This window comes from Tachypleus tridentatus, chromosome 2, assembly GCF_004210375.1.
Source record: "Tachypleus tridentatus isolate NWPU-2018 chromosome 2, ASM421037v1, whole genome shotgun sequence".
Lineage (NCBI taxonomy): Eukaryota > Metazoa > Arthropoda > Merostomata > Xiphosura > Limulidae > Tachypleus > Tachypleus tridentatus.
The window spans coordinates 98558710-98580690 of NC_134826.1; the positions used below are offsets into that span (position 1 = coordinate 98558710).

A 21981-nucleotide genomic window follows, 5' to 3' on the forward strand; every position below is an offset into this window, starting at 1 on the left:
ATGAGGCATTTTCGTAGTTTGGTAAAGTGTGATCGGATTTGTACCAAATTTCATAGGCACGTTAAGGTTGAAAATCTTTATCACACAACAAAAATTGAGCCGTATCGTTGACACTTCTAGATTTGAAAAAGTGTTTTTTTGAGTTTTCGAAGGTGAAATTTTAAGCAATATCGAAAAGAAGAGGCAAGACGGTACGCAATTTCTCCGAGTGTTCGTTTCATTAGTTTTTCTCCAAAGTCCTTTCGTTCTATTGGCTTCAGAATACAGCAACATAAACTAGAGATATTTTACCCTGTCAATCCACGTATGATCTTGTAAATTTTACTACTCACTTATTCTAAAAAAATAATAATAAAGAAATAAGTAAGTTAAATATCTCCATAAGATACGTCTCCTATCCTGGGTAAAAAATACAAACCTAATAGCCTTCATTTGAAACATTTGTAACAAGTAAATAACGTTTGAAGCTTGTAAAGGCTAAACTGTGAATTATATCTTGTGATTCTGAAAGGATTTTAAAATCCGGTTTCAACAGTTTGTGTAAGTAAGGCATAAAATAGTAAGAAATCCTTATTTAATTGACCAAATTTCTATAATTGTCACTATTTGGCTGCTTTAGACAATAAAGATAATTGGTTAAACATGTATACATACGAGTAACACATTTCTCGTCTTACAACCGTTTCTTTGAAATAGTACAGGAAATCAAGCCAGACCAAAGCTGTAAAATATAAATCTGCTCATTATCATTTTTTTAAAAGTTAAAAACTTCTCTGTCTGAACTGATGTACTCACATTATACGGATGTTTACAGATAAGAATGTGAATAATATCTACAAATCATTATTCTAAAACTGTATACTATACGAAACGAATGCTTTTAATTGTACAAAATAGTCAAAGGGACTTTTATATGCAAAAACGGCTCGTTTGGGTTGAGAAAATATTTTACATAGAAGAGCGAACAACGTTTCGATCTTCTTCGGTCATCGTCAGGTTCACAATGAAGAAGGTCGAAACGTTGTTCGCTCTTCTATGTAAAATATTTTCTCAACCCAAACGAGCCGTTTTTGCATATAAATTTCTCAACAAGTGGGTTTCTCGACATCACTGAGTCAAAGGGACTATTTTTAATTAAGATATGTTGTTTGATTTTTATTATCATAATCAAATCAATAAAAGATCACTCAGTCGAACGTAATTATCCGTTTATTTGATATTAATATCTATTTATTGAACATATTACTTATTTGAGAATCTGATGGTAATTCTGTAAAATGAATTATTGTTCCATGGTCACTTCGAAACTAAGGCTTTTGGTGAGAAAAAGTTTACAAGCAAATTTAAAAAATAAAAATAAAATCGACTTTTTTAACATTGTGTTTGTGTGGACAGCAAATTATCGTTCGATTATACGAATTGGTTAATTAAGCAACACAAGTGTAATATATAACTACAAAATATTAGTATAAAAACAGATGTACTCAAGATATATCACGCTGAGATTTGTGTCTTACATTATGAATTGAGATCGAAACAAAAATATGAATAAAAAATCAAACTGTACTTTCAATTGTTTTATTAAAAGTTAACTATTTTCAAGTCCTATATTTTAAATAGGTTTGTTTACCTTTTATTTCTAAATAATTAGAATTTCTTGAAAGTACTTGCCAAATGCTATAATTGATTATGAGATTAACAATCCTCTCTTAAGACCAATACCACCAATTAATGGGAACAATGAAGTTCATACTACGCGCAATTCCATTCAATAAAAGCTCTCTCTTAAATTTTGCCACATATGTGTTCCTTAACTTATACATAACAAAAATTGAAAATATGTTTAAAAATGTGAATTATGTTTCGGTTTAATGCTTGCGCAGCTATTACACTATACTGGTTTCAGTTATTTTAGAAATGTTGACAACAGTGTGATATATTACGTGCAGATACAAACGCAGTACGTTTTGTGGATTACAATGTGAAAGGAAAAGATCGAATTTTTTATGGAATAAATCCTCTAGCATAACACCACTGTACACAGTTATCATACCATAGAATGCCGGAAAGAATTACTTGTAGATCGTTTCATCAGATCTGCGATTCACAGAGGGATTATAGATACATCTGATATTTAAAACCTCACAGAAAAAATGTCATTTAAACGACGTAGATCAGTAGCAGCGAAGTTCAAAATATTATAAAGACAGTTTTACGACTTTGGGCTTTGAATATAACAAAGCTAAATTTAACAAGAGAAATTCTAAGACCGAGAAGGAATTTGACATGTGATCCTGTTGGCTGTCTCAGAATCACAGCATATAGATTCTAGAGGAAAATAGCTGATAACAAAATATTCTAAGCAATGTTACAGTGACGTAGATTGTCTGTACAAAAGTGTTAAGACAAAGTCAAAAATTAGAACAATGGAAGGTAAATCACATGTGAAACATCAAAATCTTATTAATATTCATATTTAATATAACAAAAACTGAGGAAATTGTTTGAGTTCACAAAACAGTTAATATTTTGTATGCCCCCTTTGCTTTAATAACTGTAGTCTTTCAGACATTGTTGTAACATATTTAATCAAAGTGTCCTTTGTGATTTTACTCCAAATGTCTTTAATACAGTTCCATAAAGATTTTGCAAGTAATTTTTGATTTTCATGCTTTGATCTATAAGATCAAGGTCTGCTCAATTGGGTTGAAACAGGGGTTCTGTGGGGGATATTACATCATTTGAATGATTCAAGCAGCTTCTTCCTTAGCTAAATAATTTCTGCATTGGTTGGGTGAGTGTTTGGAGTCATTATATTCTTGGCAGTAGAATCCTTTATCAATAATATACAAACCAGTGGGTATACTATGATGGATGAGTATCTGATGATACTTGCGCTGATCCATGATTTAATGATATAATCTATTTTGCAAATAACTTCTGTCGCCTCAGTAGAAGATGATCCCAAACAATCACATTGATTTCTCACATGCTTCATGGTAGGTGCTATGCATTGAGATATATATTTCTCCCTTCTTTTGCTGGACGTACAACCTACACTTTCAACCGAATATTTCGAACTTGAACCCATCCGTCCATAACACCATTCTTCATACATCAACAGTAAAGTTTTGTATTTTTCAATGCTCGTTGAGTATTCTTGATACTGTAGATCAGTGACAGTCTTCTTTCTGTCACGAATGCTGCATAAACAAAGATACTTAACATCAGCATCATTGAGTTTAGGTGTTCTGCCTCTTCATCTCCAATTTTCAAATTGACCCGTGGCACGACAACAAAAGTTAATACCGTATTTCCCGGCGTCTAAGACGCACCCCATTTTGATCAGGTAAATTTTGAAAAAAAAGAAGAAAGATAAACAAAAGAATAAGGTCGCAACACTTCCCCTAATCCTACCAAGATATTTCGTGGATTGTTTAGTGACTTACGGTACATAAATCCTCTTGCTTACTTCTCGTTTTTTGTGAACTATATGCTTATCATATCTACCTTTGAAACTGTATACTTTATATTTCCACTGTAATATCTCTATTATTCCCAGTAATAACGTTATTCTAAGCCTGAGGACCTAAAACGAGTATCGATATTACAGCACCATACGTACGGTGACCTGTTCTTGTTTATTTATTTGTTATTTAATTCTAAGTAACTTACACATGTCATACTGGCTCATATACATGGGGCTTGGATTAATATCTAATATCGAAACGCTTCCTCTAGGCTTAGGTTTAGGCCTAGGAGTGATGTAACCTTTGATCTGGAAGACGCAGGGTAAAATTTTGAGACTTATTTTGGGGAAAAAATAGTGTCTTCGACACCGGAAAATATGGTATATTGTGTTAAACATTGTTTGTGTCATGGTTTATTTCTCGAGTGCTATTCAGTTGATTTCTTTTAGCATATACTGTTACCATATGCTAGCTCCTTTTTATGTAGTTAAGATACTGCACGGTTACCATGACAGTTATTTCAGAGCCTAAATGTGATCAGTATGTTCATTCATGCAGAATCCTTATGACACGTCCTTGGTACAAGTATATGGGAATTCTGAATAATAAGTATTCTTACCCTGGTTTATTCTGTTGCCAACAGGGATCAATGAAGCATTACAATAGTGTTGAAAGATACATTCTGTGACGGCATGGAAGAATTAGCCTCATAAAATGGAAAGAATGACAAAATATTCTCTTGTCCTAACACTTTTGCACAGTACTACATTAATAAGTTGTCCTTGACTGTTTTAAAAAATGTGTCAATCTCAACGTTCATAATAAAGTGAAGCAAAACGAGAATAACTTTCAGGTCTGACGAGAGGGCGCTACAGTCCCGCGGAAACAAAGGATAAAGAATAATATATTCTCATTTTTATAATATACTTAAGGAAAAATCGCAGTACTGCGGGAAATCGCTTTTACTCAAAAATACCTTTTTATCCAAAAAAATGTAAATTCTCAAGACATTTAGCTTGCGCCCACCAGAAATTTCTTCATACGCCCATGAATTTATAAAAACTTCAAAAAGGGGCTCAGTGACATAATTGTCCCCGAGGACCGACATGCCTCTCGACGTCCCTGATAACTTCGTAAACAAAATTAATCTTATGACAGCAGAATGATTAAGCTTTTCGAAATTAAATAATTTACAGCTCTATATCGTAACAGTATATTAGAATTAATCTTGGCTAATGTTTCTGGCTATCGGAAGTACTGTTAAATTTTGTTAACTTATTTGTTAAGTGCCAGATATATGATGATGTCTGTAAAACTGACTCAGAAAGAAACAAAATATACAACTTTTGCTCAATGCCCTATAGAGAGGTATAGTAAGTTTGAATACCTTACTACGTCGTAACATTATTCAGCAATGCTGTATTTAACGATTGTATATCTTAACAAGAGTCCTGCCGTTCAGCTTCCGTTACAAAAGGCTCCATTGTCAAGGCTGGCATATTCACATAATATCTCATTCTCTCCGAGGAGCTTCTAAAATTCATTTAAGGTACAAGGATAACAGTTTCTTGGTGTCCGTTTTGACGGTATGATCGCACAGAAATCCATACTGCGTATGGCGACTTTACCGGTATAACTTCGTATGCCTGAATGTGAGATGCACCGGTTGAATGCATATGTCGTGGAAGATACTTGTGTCCTTTTCCAGAGGAATATTCTTCATGATTATGCTACATATTGTTGCTTGGGAATCAGAAGCAGCTTTTCATTGCTGATCCGTGTGTCAACGGATCTGCACCTGTTACAAAATGCTATACTTTGCTTACCACAGCTGGGTTAGAATTTATTGCACATCTTATTCCGAATGGTTCTGTGATCCAAGTATTCTTTTGTTTTCTAATGCCATTGAGAACAAATTATTTTGATATCTTAGAAATTCTAAACCCTTGATATGTGTATTTTGTTATAGCAAAGACACATCGGGCTATCTGCTGTGCCTACCAAGGGGAAACAAATCCCTGATTTTAACATTTTAAATTCCAACACTTACCCCTGTCTCACCGAGAGACCACCGATATCAATACGTCCTTATGATGTGAGTGAAAGTTAATTTTGCATTGAAAGATAAACATTTCTATAAAAAATGTAATGTTACTTTAAGAACAACAAATATAATGATCCAAATTCGATTAAACGACAGATATTGCCAAAGAGTGCTACTTACTACCAACCATTATTATAATCTCCAATTCTACAGAAAACGTCACGGTTGTTTATATACCATTGCACATTTAATTTACTTATTTTTCCCTTTTTAAGATCAGAAGGAAATTTATTTTAATTTACCATATTAAAAAACAATTTTTATAGTATGATGACATTTACTGAGAAACTCCTTTAAACACAAAAAAAAATCGATTTACAAAACCCTAACATCAGTTTGTTAAACCAAATACCTCGACAAAAACCAGTTTTATTTATTCATCCGTGTATGAATGATGTGGTACGTATTTGAAACATCAAGTTAAGGTAAAACTTGTTTCGTTTAATACGAAGCAAGATGTCTGTCCCCAACCCGTAATCGTTGTTTATTAGTATTATTGCTCAGGTCCTGGTGTTACAGGACGTATGAGGTTTGTATTAATTTTCTACTGTTATTGTACTCTTGTGCTAATTTTATGGTTTTATATATCATATCTAACCTTTGCACTACTGTTTTTACTCTTATTACACATACTTTTTTGCACTAATTTGTCGCTTTATAAGACACATGTAACTATTACATCAAGTTTTTACTGTCATTGTACATAACATTTGTACTATTTGGTGGCTTTACATACAATATATATCTCTTTCACCACATTTTTCTATTATTCCGGACACCCTGTGCATTAATTTGTCACTATGCATAAAACCTGTAACTTTTGCACTAGTCTAGTACATTAATTACCACATATATATATATATGTACTTTTGCACTCAAAGTTTCTCATTGTTTTCACAGTACACGTCATTAAACCTAGTTCTCAAAGCAAGGTTCAGTCGATTATTCTTTTTCACAATAGTAAATACAAAGAAACTAGAATTCACAGAAGTACAGTGTACAACTTTTATGTGTCAGTTCTTGCAGTAGGAACATGATGGTTGGACATGAGGTTTTACTGTTTTGTAACTTCACTGTCCACTCTGTAACTTTGATGCCTCACAGTAGGAACATAGTAGCTGAATACAATGTTTTACTGGTAGCAATTTCATCAATATTTTTATTTGCTAAATTCCAATTAAGCTATTGGTCTTCCATTGCAACGAAGGCCTTTACATATTGGAATGAGGAACTTTTTTTTTTTTTCATATAAGGATTTATACTATAGTTTCACTTTTGGTAACAAAAGAGATATTGAATCCATATCCATTTCTTGCATGTTGCATTCTCAAACAAGTTTAACACTTAAAAGTTTCTTTTTGGGTATAACTTATTAATTTTAGTCTTGTCTTCTTATTCTATTTATAGTTTATACAAAATGAATTAACTTGTATGCAGTAGTTATGGTAGTTTTTTATTTGATGTTCTTATAACTGTATTATTTGTATGATAGTTGTTGTGTATCTTATTTGTTAGAGAAATGTTCCAACAGTTGTACAAGTTACACATCAATACTCTTTTTAATAAAATAATGAGTCTGGTTGAAACATCTCATGAAACACACAAAATCAGGATTTCAGCTTCATATCTGTCCATCACCCCAAGTTAGAGGTCTGCAAAGTTAAAATGACACGTTAGATTATTTTCACATTGTACAAAAAGAAGACATGTATCTAAACAGACTTTATTAGAGTCATTGAATACAACTATTTATTTTCTCTTGGAGGTTTACAATACATGTGTCTGACAGCTGAGAGGAGCTTTGTAATAAACTACCCAAACCAGAACATCTACTACTGACAATTACTAATAGAACAATCAAATAGAAAGTTGATGAGAAGTTTGATATGCTTATATTTGGAAACAAGACTATAAATACATGTAAATTGATTTTTATTGTGCAAGTTTTCAAGTTCTGAATGAAATAGATAATCATATTACTACATTAACCATTTAAAAATATTTTAAATTTTAAATTAACAACACATATATGAAATAAAAATTTACAAATATAGAAAAGCATTAGTTTGATTTATGCAAAAATGCAGATTAAAATAACTTAGTTGCACAATTATTTCTAAAATAGGTTTATACATAAAAACAAGACACAAAAATTCACCTGAAGTCATCATAAAAGCTAAGTCAATGTGAAAAATACCAGTTTTAAAAGTTAAACTATCTTAGGTAATATATCACAAGAACTAGAGATACAAAGATGAATATTGATAATTATATAGAGTTTATGAGAATGAAAATTCAATATCAAACACTGTAGACAAGTCTGTATAAATGTATTTTGTAGTGATTTCTAATTTCAATGAATATATATTTTGAACCAGAAAATAATACTTAATCCACTACTCATTTGGACTTTTCTATTGAGAGTTAAAATTAATAAAAATTAAACCATATAAAATATATATTTTGAGTAAATAAGTGTACTGGCCTACAAAATTAAGTTAAAATAAACAACACAGTAAAGTACTCTAATACCAAGTAAATAAAATATTAAATTTCCCCAAAATGAGCATTTCTAAATAGGCAGTAGTAATAATGCAAATAACATATCCTTGGATCCATAATACTATACTGATAAAAATAGGTTTGCAATAACTCTAAGAAAAAGGTTTGTTTCATATTAAAATGACAGATTTTGCAAAACATACAAAATACTGTTGTTTGAGATATAAAAAATAATTTCCTGAAACACAGGTGAGAGAAGCATAATATGTGAGTTAAGACAAAATTTGAAAGTGAATCAAAGCGTGTGAGAACTTTACCTGTAAAAGGCAGGTAGAAACTATGAGTGTTTAAAGGCATGTTTCACCAAGAACGTTTTACAATTAGAGTGGCAAATTGGGCCTGACCTGCTGCAGAGGAAGGGGCATGAAATTAATCAGCAAACTATAACATTGTTATAAACATTACCTATATAGGTACAATTTAAGAATCATGTATGACAATGTTAAGAATACATGACCTCATTCATTAAACTATAAATAATTTTAAGACCAGAAGTAAAATAATTAACTCAAAGTTTGTCCCAGTTCAATATCATAAACAAAATCTATCACAAACTTTCCAATTAATGAAGAAAAATGACTGTAATTTAAGATTTGAAATTTCAAAGGAAATATTCCTAACACTAATTTATAGGGTAATCTTTATGAATGTGCAGATGCTTGATCACAATGACTTACTTCCCTACATAAAACTGATAATAATTATGCTTACTTAATCTCGGTTACACCGTAACAGTTGTTGTTTATGCATCTGATTATATAAATGGTGTCTAGACTACTAAAATGCCTGTTATATCCCACCTAACCTTATGAACCTTGGCATTGGTTAAAAGTTTTCTTTGACACTGAATATAGCAGATATAGTATTGTTGTAATATTATTATATATTCATCTTTGCTTTCACTCATGAGTTTTGAAATTAAATCTTACATTAAAAGGTTGAACCAAAAGAACTTGCAAAAAAAATCTTATTTTTCCAGCTTTGGGTATTTTGTGTAGTCTTAGGCATGGTTGACTTCATCAAGTGGACTGTGACTAGGATGTACAAAGCACCCACATGTGTAGTAAGTTGTTTCAACCTTGTCCCCATTCTTTCTTATACAGTAATTATAGAGAAACAAATAACCAAAATAATTTGAAAGTCAACTGTATTTTACTATATATCTACAAAATCATATTGAATATTTATTGCTTGAGTTTTATAAATCATCAACCAAGCTGCAAAAGTTGAATTTTTTAGCTTCGATTCAAATAACATTAACACCCAATAAGGACAAACTACCTACTTACATAAAAAATAATATACGAACTACTCAAAGACCTTTGAAGTAAATGTGATCAGAGATATTTTATGATTGGCTATTTCCTTAAAAAGGATTGAATGGCACCAACACTAGGTTTCCTCAGTGATGAGGCTGTACACATCAGTGTATACTGAATGCAGGATCCCTTTTATTGTATTTAATGCAAGTAAGTCTTTAGAATATTTTATTTTAAAATTATTTTATTTCCATCTAGAAGAAACATTCACCCATAAAATTATTACTTAAACTATTTCATTAACAGTTGGCCTTCAGAATATTTCTCTAAATTGTCACCAGAATGTAGTATTCAAACATACAAAAGTGCCCAAAGACTGACATTACATTACTGAATGCTTATTGTATTTGGTAAATTACTATCTACTTCATTATATATTAGAAGTTTAGCTGTCCATTTACTGCAAACAGAATTTTACCATGCAAGTAGTCAATATCCTATAGAAGCTAATATACACAGATAACATTTATTTAGCTGTAATATGTAAAGCATTATATCTTGACATCTAAGAATGAGTAAAAAGTATGATAGAAAAAAAGCTTACAAAAAATGAAAATCACTAGATCTGAGCTCTGTTAAAATTAAAAGTCTACACCAACAATACCAAAAGTTTGGAATAACAATTTCAACAAGACTTGCACAAATAATTAGATTAGAAAGATATCTTATATTTGGAAAAGTTATTGCAAACTTCACTGTTATAGTTAACATTGCTGCTCAGCTCCAGAGTAAATTATATTTTTCTTTCTATTTTAAGATAACATGTTTTTATTTATCTCCTTATCTTTTACTTGATAAAATGGAACTGCATTTGTCAGCAAACTGCTTGAGATGAAACTTTTTACATTAAGTCTATGATAGCTGATGTCACAACAACTTTCTTTTAATTCTTATTCATATTGCACATACTTTAAACATGTCAACCTCATGTGATAACAAAACAGTATTCTACTATGATGGTTTGATCATCTCTCAGTAAGAAATTACCTACAGCATACATAGTAAAAATATGTGATGAATTAGACCTCAGATGAAATTATTTACTTGGGTTACTTTAATTTTTAATAAAGAGAAAAAAACATAAGGCAAGTAAAATATGGGTGTTAACAACAAGTCTAAAGCTCACTAAAGTCCACTTTTTAGTGTAACTGTTTTAGTAAAGTAGGAATTAGTAACTTTTCTCAAGTTCTTCTTACACCTTTCTTTCAACAAAAAGTTACTTAGTGAGTAAAGAAAACACAGATTTTTTTTTTATTTATGTAAAGAAACAACAAACTTGCTCACTTAAGCATGGTAACTCCAGAACAGAAAAAAATTAATTTTACAAACCAGTATGATTACAGACTAGAGGTATATTTTTGCTCTCGATTCAAATCCATTAAAAAAGCCATACATACACATGTTGACAGTAATGTTTCTAGAATTTCAATTTTTTTTTATGTGCAAAAATAAAAACCTTATCTCATTATGTTTTATTTAGTGGTTTTAGTTTTTTTTTAAATCATTCAGTGACTAAAAATAATTTAATAAATTATTGCCAACATGAACAGAAACTTTCTATTTGCTAATGATGAGCCCAAGTACTACTTATAAAACATTAACCACAATAAAATTATGCACAACTTGCTGACGCTCAACAGACACACTCGAACAGCTTAATCCTATTTTCACACATACCTCACAAATCAATTTCTACAAATGATATAGTCAAACACTGATTTAAAATTTCCAATTATAAAGGTGTCACCCAAATACAAGCTTAACACAATATATGAAATAAATATTTTTAACAAATTATGACATTAGCCTCAATATACATCAAAGTACAATCAAAATTAACATAACATTGAAAATTAAGAGAAAAACAAACCTTTTTATTTAAACCAACATTTTGCTTTTGTGGCTTCTTCAGGGTCAATATACATAACTTACGTTGGTTTAAATAAAAATATCTGTAGTGTAAAGGTCGTTTTTTCTTAACTTTTATCAAAATGTCTAATTACCTTCAGTATGCACTACAAAGTTTGAAAGACAACACAACACTGAAAAGTAAAAGCTGGCAGACAGTGATGATCCATTAACTATCTGTAGCTCAACAGAGTATACAAAGATACATTAGAAGTCTTGTAAAGGCCTAGCTTCAGAGAAAGTGTCAGACTTCATAAAGCCTTTCCCATTGACAAAGTAGTCACTTTGAATATACCAATTAACTTTGAACCAATCTAAGTTTGATATACTTTGCAAGTTCAAAAATGGTTGAGTAATGTGATTCAATTGCAGCAAATATCAAAGAAAACTGATGGTGTAAAGAGACCTTTCAATTCCTTATATAAAATACTTTCTCCTTAAGTGATTTAGAAATTTACAATAATGAAAAAAAAACCATGAAACCTAAATATTTATTTGGATGATTTATTAATAACCTTTTTGTATAAATGTTCAGTTTGTCCAACAGAGCTTTTTATACACTAGATGTTGACATTGTTTTAAAAAATTATAACTGTAATAAAAAAAAGAGATTATATCTGCAAGCATGAGAGAGTAATTTTCATCTACAACTGATTTATCTTATTACTTAGTTGTGACATTCCACTGATGTTGACCTCAAAACAACCGAGTTTCTACCAACCATGAAATGAAGAAAGAAAAGTTAACACCACAAAAGACACCAAGGATGAGGAAAAAGGCAGCCATCATTCCAGCTGTGGTAGTGTGTTCTCTTTCTACAGACCTGAAATAAATAATTATAAATAAGAATGATATGTCATATTAGTGAACAAAACAAAACTAGAAATACCTGATGTTTATTATAAAATTTTGCAGTGACATGATATGGAAAATAAGCATTTGTTCACATGCTCACCTGACGTTTAACTTTCAAACTAAATACAATTTATGTATAATGAAATGTTTAACAGCTAATACTCACATTACTTCAGAAGTTATTAACTCAGGGTAAGGTGTTGATGGAAGGACACAGATAGAAAACAATATCATATGTGCAGAGCAGCTTGAATTACTCTTTTCATCAAAAACATAAATGATTCATTTGTTTTATTAAACACAGATAATTAACACTTTCTCTAGAGCAATTTATACAGATTCTAAGGAATAAAAGTGTAGTTTAATTCACAATGGCACATGGCATTCAAGCAAACCGTGTCTATTCTAGTCATTTATTAAAATAATACATTAGAGTGATACATGGTCTAATAGTTTATAAACAATATTATGGTTTAAAAGAAAAGCTAGTAATGCCTGAGTTTAGACAAAATTCCAAAAACTTTTTATATTAAAAGGTTAGATAAAATTTGATGCTTATAATGGTACCTCTGTTAGTACCAGAACACATGACAATAAAATTTAGCAGATATCTTATGTACAGTTTAGGGAAACTTTGAGAACTTTAATAAATTCTTTTTGTTGAGAATAAATTATTTGTTTCAAAAGATGATGCAAAGCTACTCAATGACTATCTGCACACAGCTGTCCCTAATTTTGAACTGTCAGACCAGAGGGAAAGCATTAGTCATTACATTTATTGCCAACTCTTTAGCTGCTCTTGTTTGATCAAATAGCAGCTTAACTTTAATTTTACAGCAAGCCAATGGCCACAAAGTGTCCAGCCTATTCAAAGGACAAATAGGTAGTGAACAATGGAAAGTCTAAAAAGATACAACTAGCTTCTAAGTTCTTGATTCCAAGAAACAATAATGTAAAGTAGGATATACAGACTAGTGAACTCAGTACAATAAGTAAAAAGTAAAGAATACAACATTACTACAGTAGGTAAAAGTTTCTAAAATGACTTATTGTAGAATTTATTGTTAAGAAAATTAAAATAAGATGAATGTTAAAAATATTTATTTATCACATCTTAGCATAGAATTTGTAAAAACTGAATGTATGTTATCTATTTCCTACCACTCATAGTTCCCCTTGAGCAGCAATGCTTATTTTAACATTTTTTGGTTGGTTGGAATTTATTGACTCAAAAAATGAGGCTTTCTCTGTACCAAAAAAACAGTAGGAATTCTGAAATAAAAAAAAACCAAAAGCAAAAACAAAATATAGTAAAAAATAAACAAAAAATATAAATCACACCAAAAACTGAATATTGCTTGTAAATGAGGATAAAAAGGCCAATGTTCTGCAACTAAAACCACAATAATTCTAGACTGAACTGAGACTGAACAAGTCTAAAGTTGTAACACAAAATTAAAAGGTAGGCAATTGTGAATTGAGTGTAATAAAAGACATGCATTGGAAGATCAGTCCCTAGTAAAGGAAAATGTTGAGTTATGAAACTGTGGTCAAAGTGTAGCCTACACAAACAGCAATGGTAGACTTTATCTGAAAAAGCTTAGAATTATACTGCTTATTCCAGATCACTTGCCAAATGGTTGTACCTTAATGACAGGGCTGAAGTCCAGAGAGGTTTGCTGTGAAAATGCTAGAGCAGATAGTTAATTGTGGTGTCAGAACATACACAGATATATACATATATCAAACACCAGCACCAGACAATGTTCATAAAACTCATTAAAGATGTGCAATACTGGTACTAAATTGACTCTACCCACATAGAACTAGCCAATTAACCCTGTAGAGGCATCATAGAGTTACTCATCTACAGGAATTTGTGGCCAAAATGGTGGTTGCAGTGTCTTTGATGCAAAATAATCGAAGTTTTCAGCTTATCACTTGCATAATGAATAAAAACTAATAATTAATTATCACTTTTGATACATGCTTGTTCTCACAAAATTTGTTGGATATGAATACACAGCTACAAATCAACCAATCATGTGAGACCTTTGCACTGGCATAACGGAAATCAAGCACTGCTTGGTTTTTGTCATTTATTTCTACAAGCTTAGTTACAGGACCACGTGTAATAATATAATTAGTTAAAGTGAAGTTTAACGTACAACTGTATACAGTGTTTATAAATTGTACAGTAACTAGGACATTGGAACATAAATAGAAAAGGACTGTCTGAAAATTAGTTTAGACCCTTAATGAACAATTTTAGTTTTAGTTGTAATAAAGAAACTTATGAAAGTTGTTCATACATCTATTTACAATATTGTTTTATACCTTGTTTTAACTTTGATTCAAATCTGAAATAAAATTGTGCTTTATATTATATTGAGAACATGGTGATAATTTATTTGGGGATAACTGCCTGGTTTAAAACTATCAAAACATGCTTTGGCTAATGCTTAGCAATTTTCAGTTTAAAAATAAACATGTAATATGGAAAATTGCTACAATGACAGAGAAATTAATGCTCTCAAGCTACACAATACTAGGTAGTATAACAATAGTATTTTCAAGCCAGATAAAACACTTTTTTATGATAACAGTGATATAATACTCTCATTAAGCAATAGACTAGGTAATGAAAGCAATAGTATTCTTAAGCCAGATGAAATGATGCTCTTTATAATGACAGTACTGTATTAAGTACTTCTAAAGATTTGTTGTGTTAAAAGGACAATATCACTTATAAATAAGGATTTAGTCTTATAATAATTTTTTAGGCTCTTTATAAACAATAATAAAGAAACTAACAGTACCCTGAAGTTGAATAATTCTGTTTCAATACTTATATTGAAAGTCAAGTTACTCACCATGGAACAAACATCATAGCCAAACTACTGCAGTAGCCACTGGTCAGTCCATGAAACACAGACATGCCAATGTATGCCCAGTCGTTGTTGATAAGTACTGGAAGGACTCGGTGGTCAGGTTTGTAGTTACAAAGCATAAAATATGGTATCATCAGTGACCTCAAAAACACTGGTATCCAAAGGAAACAAGGCCCTGGCTGAGAAAAAACTAGTTGAAACTAATAAAATTAATAAATTATGAATACATCAGTGGTATAAAAGGTGTTCCTTTGGAAAATATTAGAACTAAGAAACATAACCCTGTTTGAGAAAGTCACTATGAAAATCTTTGTTGTGGCAAGAGAATTTCAGGATGTATATTACTCAATAAATACCTTATTTTTATAGAGAAAATTAAATGTGCCATAGAAACAAAATGATAAACTACTGCTCAAAAATTTTTTTTCAAGTAAAATTCTCCTCACAAGGATATTTTGTGTAGTCTCATTTTCTTAATGTCAGCATGTAATGAATGCTGGAAAGAAGGTTTCCAAAGCTACAATGGTACCTCTCTTTGCCCAAATACCAGGTGAATAGTCTTACTGATTAGATTAAACTTTATCTTGTATTGTAGATTTTATCAAAATACTATCAGTCAGTCAGTTATGGACTTTAAACCAAACATATGCAGATAAAGCATTTCAGACCTATTGTTTGCTTGCAACAAGTACCTTTGCAGGAAATAAAATTTCACTTGATACCAGAAATCTCAGTTAATATGAGGGTAATGAAGACAGAAATTTACCTAAAGAGTGAATATATTCAGTTTAAGAACTTATGATACTAAATGTCTATGTTATTGAGGCAAAATAAATATGTAAGTTTTAAAAATGTGATAAAACTTCACATTTTCCATACAAGCATCTTAATACATACAAGTCATTTATCATCTTACACAAGATGAAAATATGAGGCTTTAAATTTGAGCTACCTGAAAAGTGTGTAGAGTCCAGCTACTCAAAGAGCTAAGTGCAAAGAAGAGTTTTCATACACAGATACACTATAGCTATCTGAAATTAGCCATCCAAAATTTTGAACAGATATATTAAAGAAAAAGCAGCTAGTCAAACAGCACCCAGCACTAATTCTCAGGCTATCCTTGTTTGAACAAATTTGGCTATTATCCTTATAGCACAGTCACAGCTCCTAAATGCAGAATGCATGCATTTTAAGTTTGAAGCAATGGGGCATATACCATAAATCTATAGATTCACAGACTTTGCATACAGACTACTAGGTCACACCTGACTCATGGTTTTATATATATATATACACACTCACACATGTATATATGTGTAAGCAAAAAGTTGTTTAATGGGATATCTGAGCAATACTTATTAAAGGGATCAAACCATGAATTTTAAGATTAGTAGCTCTCATCTTTATAACTGAACAACAACAAAAATAAAAATAATTAAGTTTCTCAAGATTATGGTATACAACATATTAATCCTTTTGCAACAGATCAGGGTTCAAAGGCCATATCATGGCATTTCTTAATTTGCATTTAAAATTTTATTGAAATACTACGTTATGAATTTATGTCAATAAGTTTGGAATCAAATTGTAGATTACAATTCAAATTTAATATTATATATGAGTTAATTTCTTAATTTAAAAGTAAATATTAAAAGAATACATTTAAATATAGATTTTAGTGAGTCATGTGGTATGTTGAATGCAGCACTGTTTAAAATTAGATGTGTGTAATGTCAAAATATTAAGATTTTTTGTACATCAAATACTTGTAATCTTTACAAAAAGACTATCAAATTTTGTGAAGATTCACATGTTGTATCAAAGTTATAGTGCAAATATGTAGATACACCTGTGTATATTACATCAAGACTGTTGTGAAAGGGTTAACTTATGTAATTATTTATTTCATGTTATATCAAATCACACTACACAGATGATAGAGAATGTTTTACAAAGCAATTTTAGAAGGGTTTTGACCAGGAAGTTGGTATCCATGTACCTAAAGGTAACATTTCCCTAAAATAAAAATGTACTTCTGATAGACATTTACCTTTACTCACAACTCACAGGTTTCTCAACTTATACTGCCTTCTAATGGTGCAAATTTTCACTTGCTGCTTGCCTTGATACTTCAAAATTATGTCTCATACTACCATACAAATGACAATGTAGCACCTCTCCACCAATAGGAGTGTGTCACTACCCCTATCATAACTAGCACCTTATGTAAATCTTGCAGCTGTTGACCACTTCAAGATTGGTCAGATCATACAAACCACACTGGAAGTGAGGATGGCACATGGTCAATTTCAGTGGAGGTAGGTATCTATAAGAAATACATTTTCAGTTTAGGAAAATGTTAGCTTCTGATATAATACGTTACCTCCTCTTACAAAAATCTAGAATTCTACATTTAACTGATGGAGGGTGGGTGAGAAGATGAACTGTCTTGAGAAAGTGCCTCAAGGAAAACTATGGGGTGTGAAAAGGATCTGAAAACAACACACCTGTAAAAGACTGCACCACTTTTGAGCCAGATATTCTCTTCATCTGTTAGTATTGTGTCAGAAGTTACAGAAATAATTAGCCCTCTGCTGAACAGTAGCTAGGGTGCACAACACTGTAAATGGGAGTTCTTCCTAGAATTGTATATTAGGTCTGTGATAGAAAGAGAGTCCTTTACTTTAGTGGTTCCCAAATTCTTTTAGTCTAAGGATCCCTTGATATGAAGAAATTGTTTAAGGCTCCCCAGCCTATAACTTTAGCTTAGTAAAAACAATAACATCTTCTTTTGATATATTGTATAATTTAATTAATTCTACATAATTTTTATTGGATTATTGTTTATTTAGAGATAAAATTAATTCTGCATCTTTGTTTTCATCAAATATTTTGGTGGTCCTCCACAAAGACCTTCATGACCCCCCAGATATGACTCATCTCCTACTTTTGGAAATATAGACCTACCTTTTCCCTCTCAAACAGGTACTGGCTGGTAAGAAAAGTTTTTGTTCTGAGAATCTACCTATGTGTGCATGCAAGTTTAATACAACCAACACCAAATCCACTGGAAACTGATATCTTGTGGACAGAAGAAAGAAGGACTGCTATTTGGGGTTGCATCTCTGGTCAAAACTTTGGCAGCACTGTGAATTTATCATTCAATTTGCAATAGGAGGAGAGTACAATACAAACATGTGAAAACTTGTGAGGCTTGTTCACCTCCAAATAGTACCTGATCTCTGGGAACCAACACCCAGCAGACAGTGGGAAGGAGGGTGCCTCAGCTGAAGGGGCAAACTGCAATATATTGCAGCATTTGAAACTATACATCACGTATACAGTGTGAAATGCATCATGGCATCAATGTTAGCCAATTGCCACTGATATACTTTTAACCATATGACTACAATCTACTTACAATGTAAGTAGGTGTGCAACTCTCAAGAAAGTTCTTTATAAAAATTAGACCAGTTGATGCAATAGTTTTAAACTTGTCTTGCATGATCCTAAGATCATGTAGTTTTAGAAAAATAAGAATTTACTTTTGATTTTATCTGCTATTTATAATAAAATAATCATTAATTTGTGTAGTGATATGCACTCAGAATCCAAATAGTTCACAGCCAATATGATTTTCATTTTGAGTGTAAAAATAGTATTTATTATCTTATAAGTTCCATATTTCATTTACATAATCTCTAAGAACCTCCTAAATAAACATCAGAAGTTTTTAAAGTAACCGTTTGTATTTTATTTTCCCTTTTCTCTAATATATTATTAACACCATAGTATAGCGCAACAAATTTATTAAATTTAAGAAACTGAAACATGTACATAGCTTTTAAATGTTTATAGATTGTTTTGTAAATTTTTTTTGCTCATATGCAAAATTTCTCATCATTATCTTTTCCCTTATAGTTTCTTTTTAATTTTCTTTCCAATTCTTTGTCTTTTATTCTTGATGCAGGTATGCCAACCAGCTCATACCAATGTAACCCTATGGTTGAACTACTTATTACAAGGCAAAGAGCACCTACAAACTCTTTCACTAACATCTACACAAGTGAATGATGCCATCTTGTTGAGACATTTTTACAAGTCAAACTACATCAAATTAAATTTATACAATCATAAAATTTTCAAATATATATTTATAAACACAAATAATACATAACTAATTAAAATATAAATGTAAAACCTAAATGCAATCTAACACACATAAGCTGAAAAATACTTGCCAAACACTAGGTGCACTTCAAGAGAACAACAGACTAAACTTCTTTTTTATCTCATGATACAAATCCATTCACCGGTAAGACTTTCTTTTGGCTATGACTGAATAGTGGTAAATATTCTCTTTTTATTATATAGGGGAAACAACAGAGGAAACTAAAAGATTATGTTAAAAAAGCCAAGGCGTACAGGACTGTATATAAGGAAAAGTAGGACAGGAAGAACTATAACCCCTAAGAACAGACCAAAAGCAGTATGTGTACCATGTACATAAGTAAATCACCATGGAAAAAAATGAACAGGATGTAAAATAAAGAAAAAACACAGAAAGTCTGGCCCTTCAGGCAAGGGACAAAGTGTGAAGATGGAGTGCATTTAGAGATGAACAATTCACACCAAAGTGTGGCTGACAGTGGAGTGTCAGAGATAAAGGAACAAAAAAGTAGGCAATATTGAAATCCAGTACACAACCAGCAGTAGAACACAAGAGTGGTCTGAAGTATGGCAAGGACACGTGGGAGGAGACAAAAAGGAGGATATACATATAGGTACCAACCTGAACAACCTTGACTGAGAACACTGACTGCTCCAACCAGAGGATAAGGAAACAGAGACCAAATTGTGGAAGTAGTGTACTGAGAAGTGTGGCAAAAAAATCGAAATAGGGGATACCTTACAGAGCATACAGACTCTGAAAACAGGTAGATCTGAAGACCACTCCACAGTGATAATCTTGTCAGGATGAGATAACTGATCTGCAAACAAATTCAGAGCACTCAGATTATGATATGCCAACAAACTGATGAGACAGCAGTGAACCCAACACAGAATATCCACTGTTGAAAAACAGAGGTTTGTAAACCTAGTGCCCCTTACCTGGTGGTGTACAAGATTAACATAGAAATGTCAGAGTGAACCATCACAAATCAGTCCCTAGAAGCCAGCTGAAAGCAAAGGAAGGAAGCCTGATGAACAGCGAGAAATTCCAAGATTGATACGGAGAGACAACTTGGAAAAAAACCATTTCCCTGTAACTTCCCAAGTGTTGAGATACACCTCACAATGTTGATGAGGAAAAGAGGAACATCTACAGTAGTATTGTTCCAATCCAGCCACCAGTCAAACATTTAAAGTCAGTCTGTAAGGAGAGGGAAGAGTAGGAGGGGCATCTAAAGAATCTCAAACGTGACAAACAAAACCTGCTGATGATGATGCTGGAAGCTGCAACCATGAGGAAGGGGGCTTTGAGAGAAGCCCATGCCCCCAAAAAAGAGAAAACCTCTCACACGGTAGGAGAAGGATAGAAGGAGATGCTGTATACGAGACATTTCATAGTTCACAACTGAAGTGAAGTAGCTAGGGCCAAGTAAAAGAGGGATATTGAAAACACTCTGAGATGAACTTGAAAAATTGTGACTTACAACTGCTACATCCTCAGAGTCCTGGTGAAGAGACTGAGGATATAGAACTGAGTCATTTTGTGAGGAGAAAAGAAGCAGCTGGACATCTATATAATAGGGGAAATGAAAGCCCCTGGAATTGATCATGACAGCAAGAAATGGGATCCCAATGAGGGAAGAAAATAATATTGAAAACAATAGGGGAGATGAATGAAAGTGGAGGACAAAATTTACTGAAATGACTTTCAGAAGCCATGGATCAACCACCAAGGACTTCAGAAAGTGGGCATACTGAAGGAATCTGTTCACCACCAGCCCTAACCTTAGGAGGGTGGTCAGAGTAAGATAAATATAGGAAAAAGTAAACAAATTATTGGGGTCTGATTCCCAACTAAGGGAAAAGCAACATCAAATTCTATGAGTCCAAATATGAGAAGTTGGAACAATAATAATGAAAAACCTAGCTCTCCACAGTGTGTGATGGTTAAAGCATACTATCCCCAAACGCTCCCTAAAATGACTTGCATGAATCCTAATATCCAGCAAATGAGGAAACCAAAATAACAACCCAAAGACTAGTATTCAAGATGAGCAGGGATGGAATATAGAAATGAAGATAATAACAGAATATAAAATACATAAATAATCAAATCCATCAAAGGAAAGAAGTCTGAGCAAATTCCCTAAATTGATGCATGACTATGAGGTATATTTAGGAAGGGGAAAAATCCAAAACTTTCCAATAACTGAAAATTGTGATAGAATAATCATCAGTTTATTCTGATTGTTGCATAAAACCAGAGTAAACCTATCAGACATGGCTGGTAATTACGCTGCAGCAGTTGTAGTTGTGACTGCCTGAAACTGTAAGTACATAAATCACAAAACTGAAATAGAAAAGAAGATAAATAAAATAATCTGTAACTCTCCATAAAAGAGCACAAAAATGGTAAAGAACAATGTATAACAGCAGAAAAGTTAAAAAACTAAAAACTTGTGGATAAGTGAGTGAATCAGCAAGTGAAAACAAGTCTATTCAGTAAGACTGCCAAGTGAGAAGTGGTTAATAGTTGTAAGATTAAAAAGGGCCTTAGTTATTGTAGGGGTAGTGTCACAGATTAATTATTTGCATGTTAGTATGCAGAGATAACTGGGAGAATCAAGGTGAGTTGCAAGCAAAATTTGCATCAATTGGAGGTCAGTGTAAGTTGAGAAAGCTTTTCATGAGAGGAGGTA

General features: G+C 31.9%; 1 protein-coding gene across 1 annotated transcript in view; it reads right to left on the reverse strand.

Annotated features, from left to right (window-relative positions):
• Window positions 1–7282: 7282 nt before the first annotated feature.
• LOC143245570 (equilibrative nucleoside transporter 3-like) overlaps window positions 7283–21981 on the reverse strand; it is a 63034-nt gene continuing 48335 nt past the window's right edge. The window contains exons 11-12 of the mRNA XM_076491930.1: window positions 15092–15288; window positions 7283–12186 (exon numbers count right to left, since the gene is read on the reverse strand). Of these exons, the coding sequence (XP_076348045.1) occupies window positions 12060–12186; window positions 15092–15288 (324 nt within the window). The 3' untranslated portion in view covers window positions 7283–12059. The remainder of the gene's footprint in view (window positions 12187–15091; window positions 15289–21981) is intronic.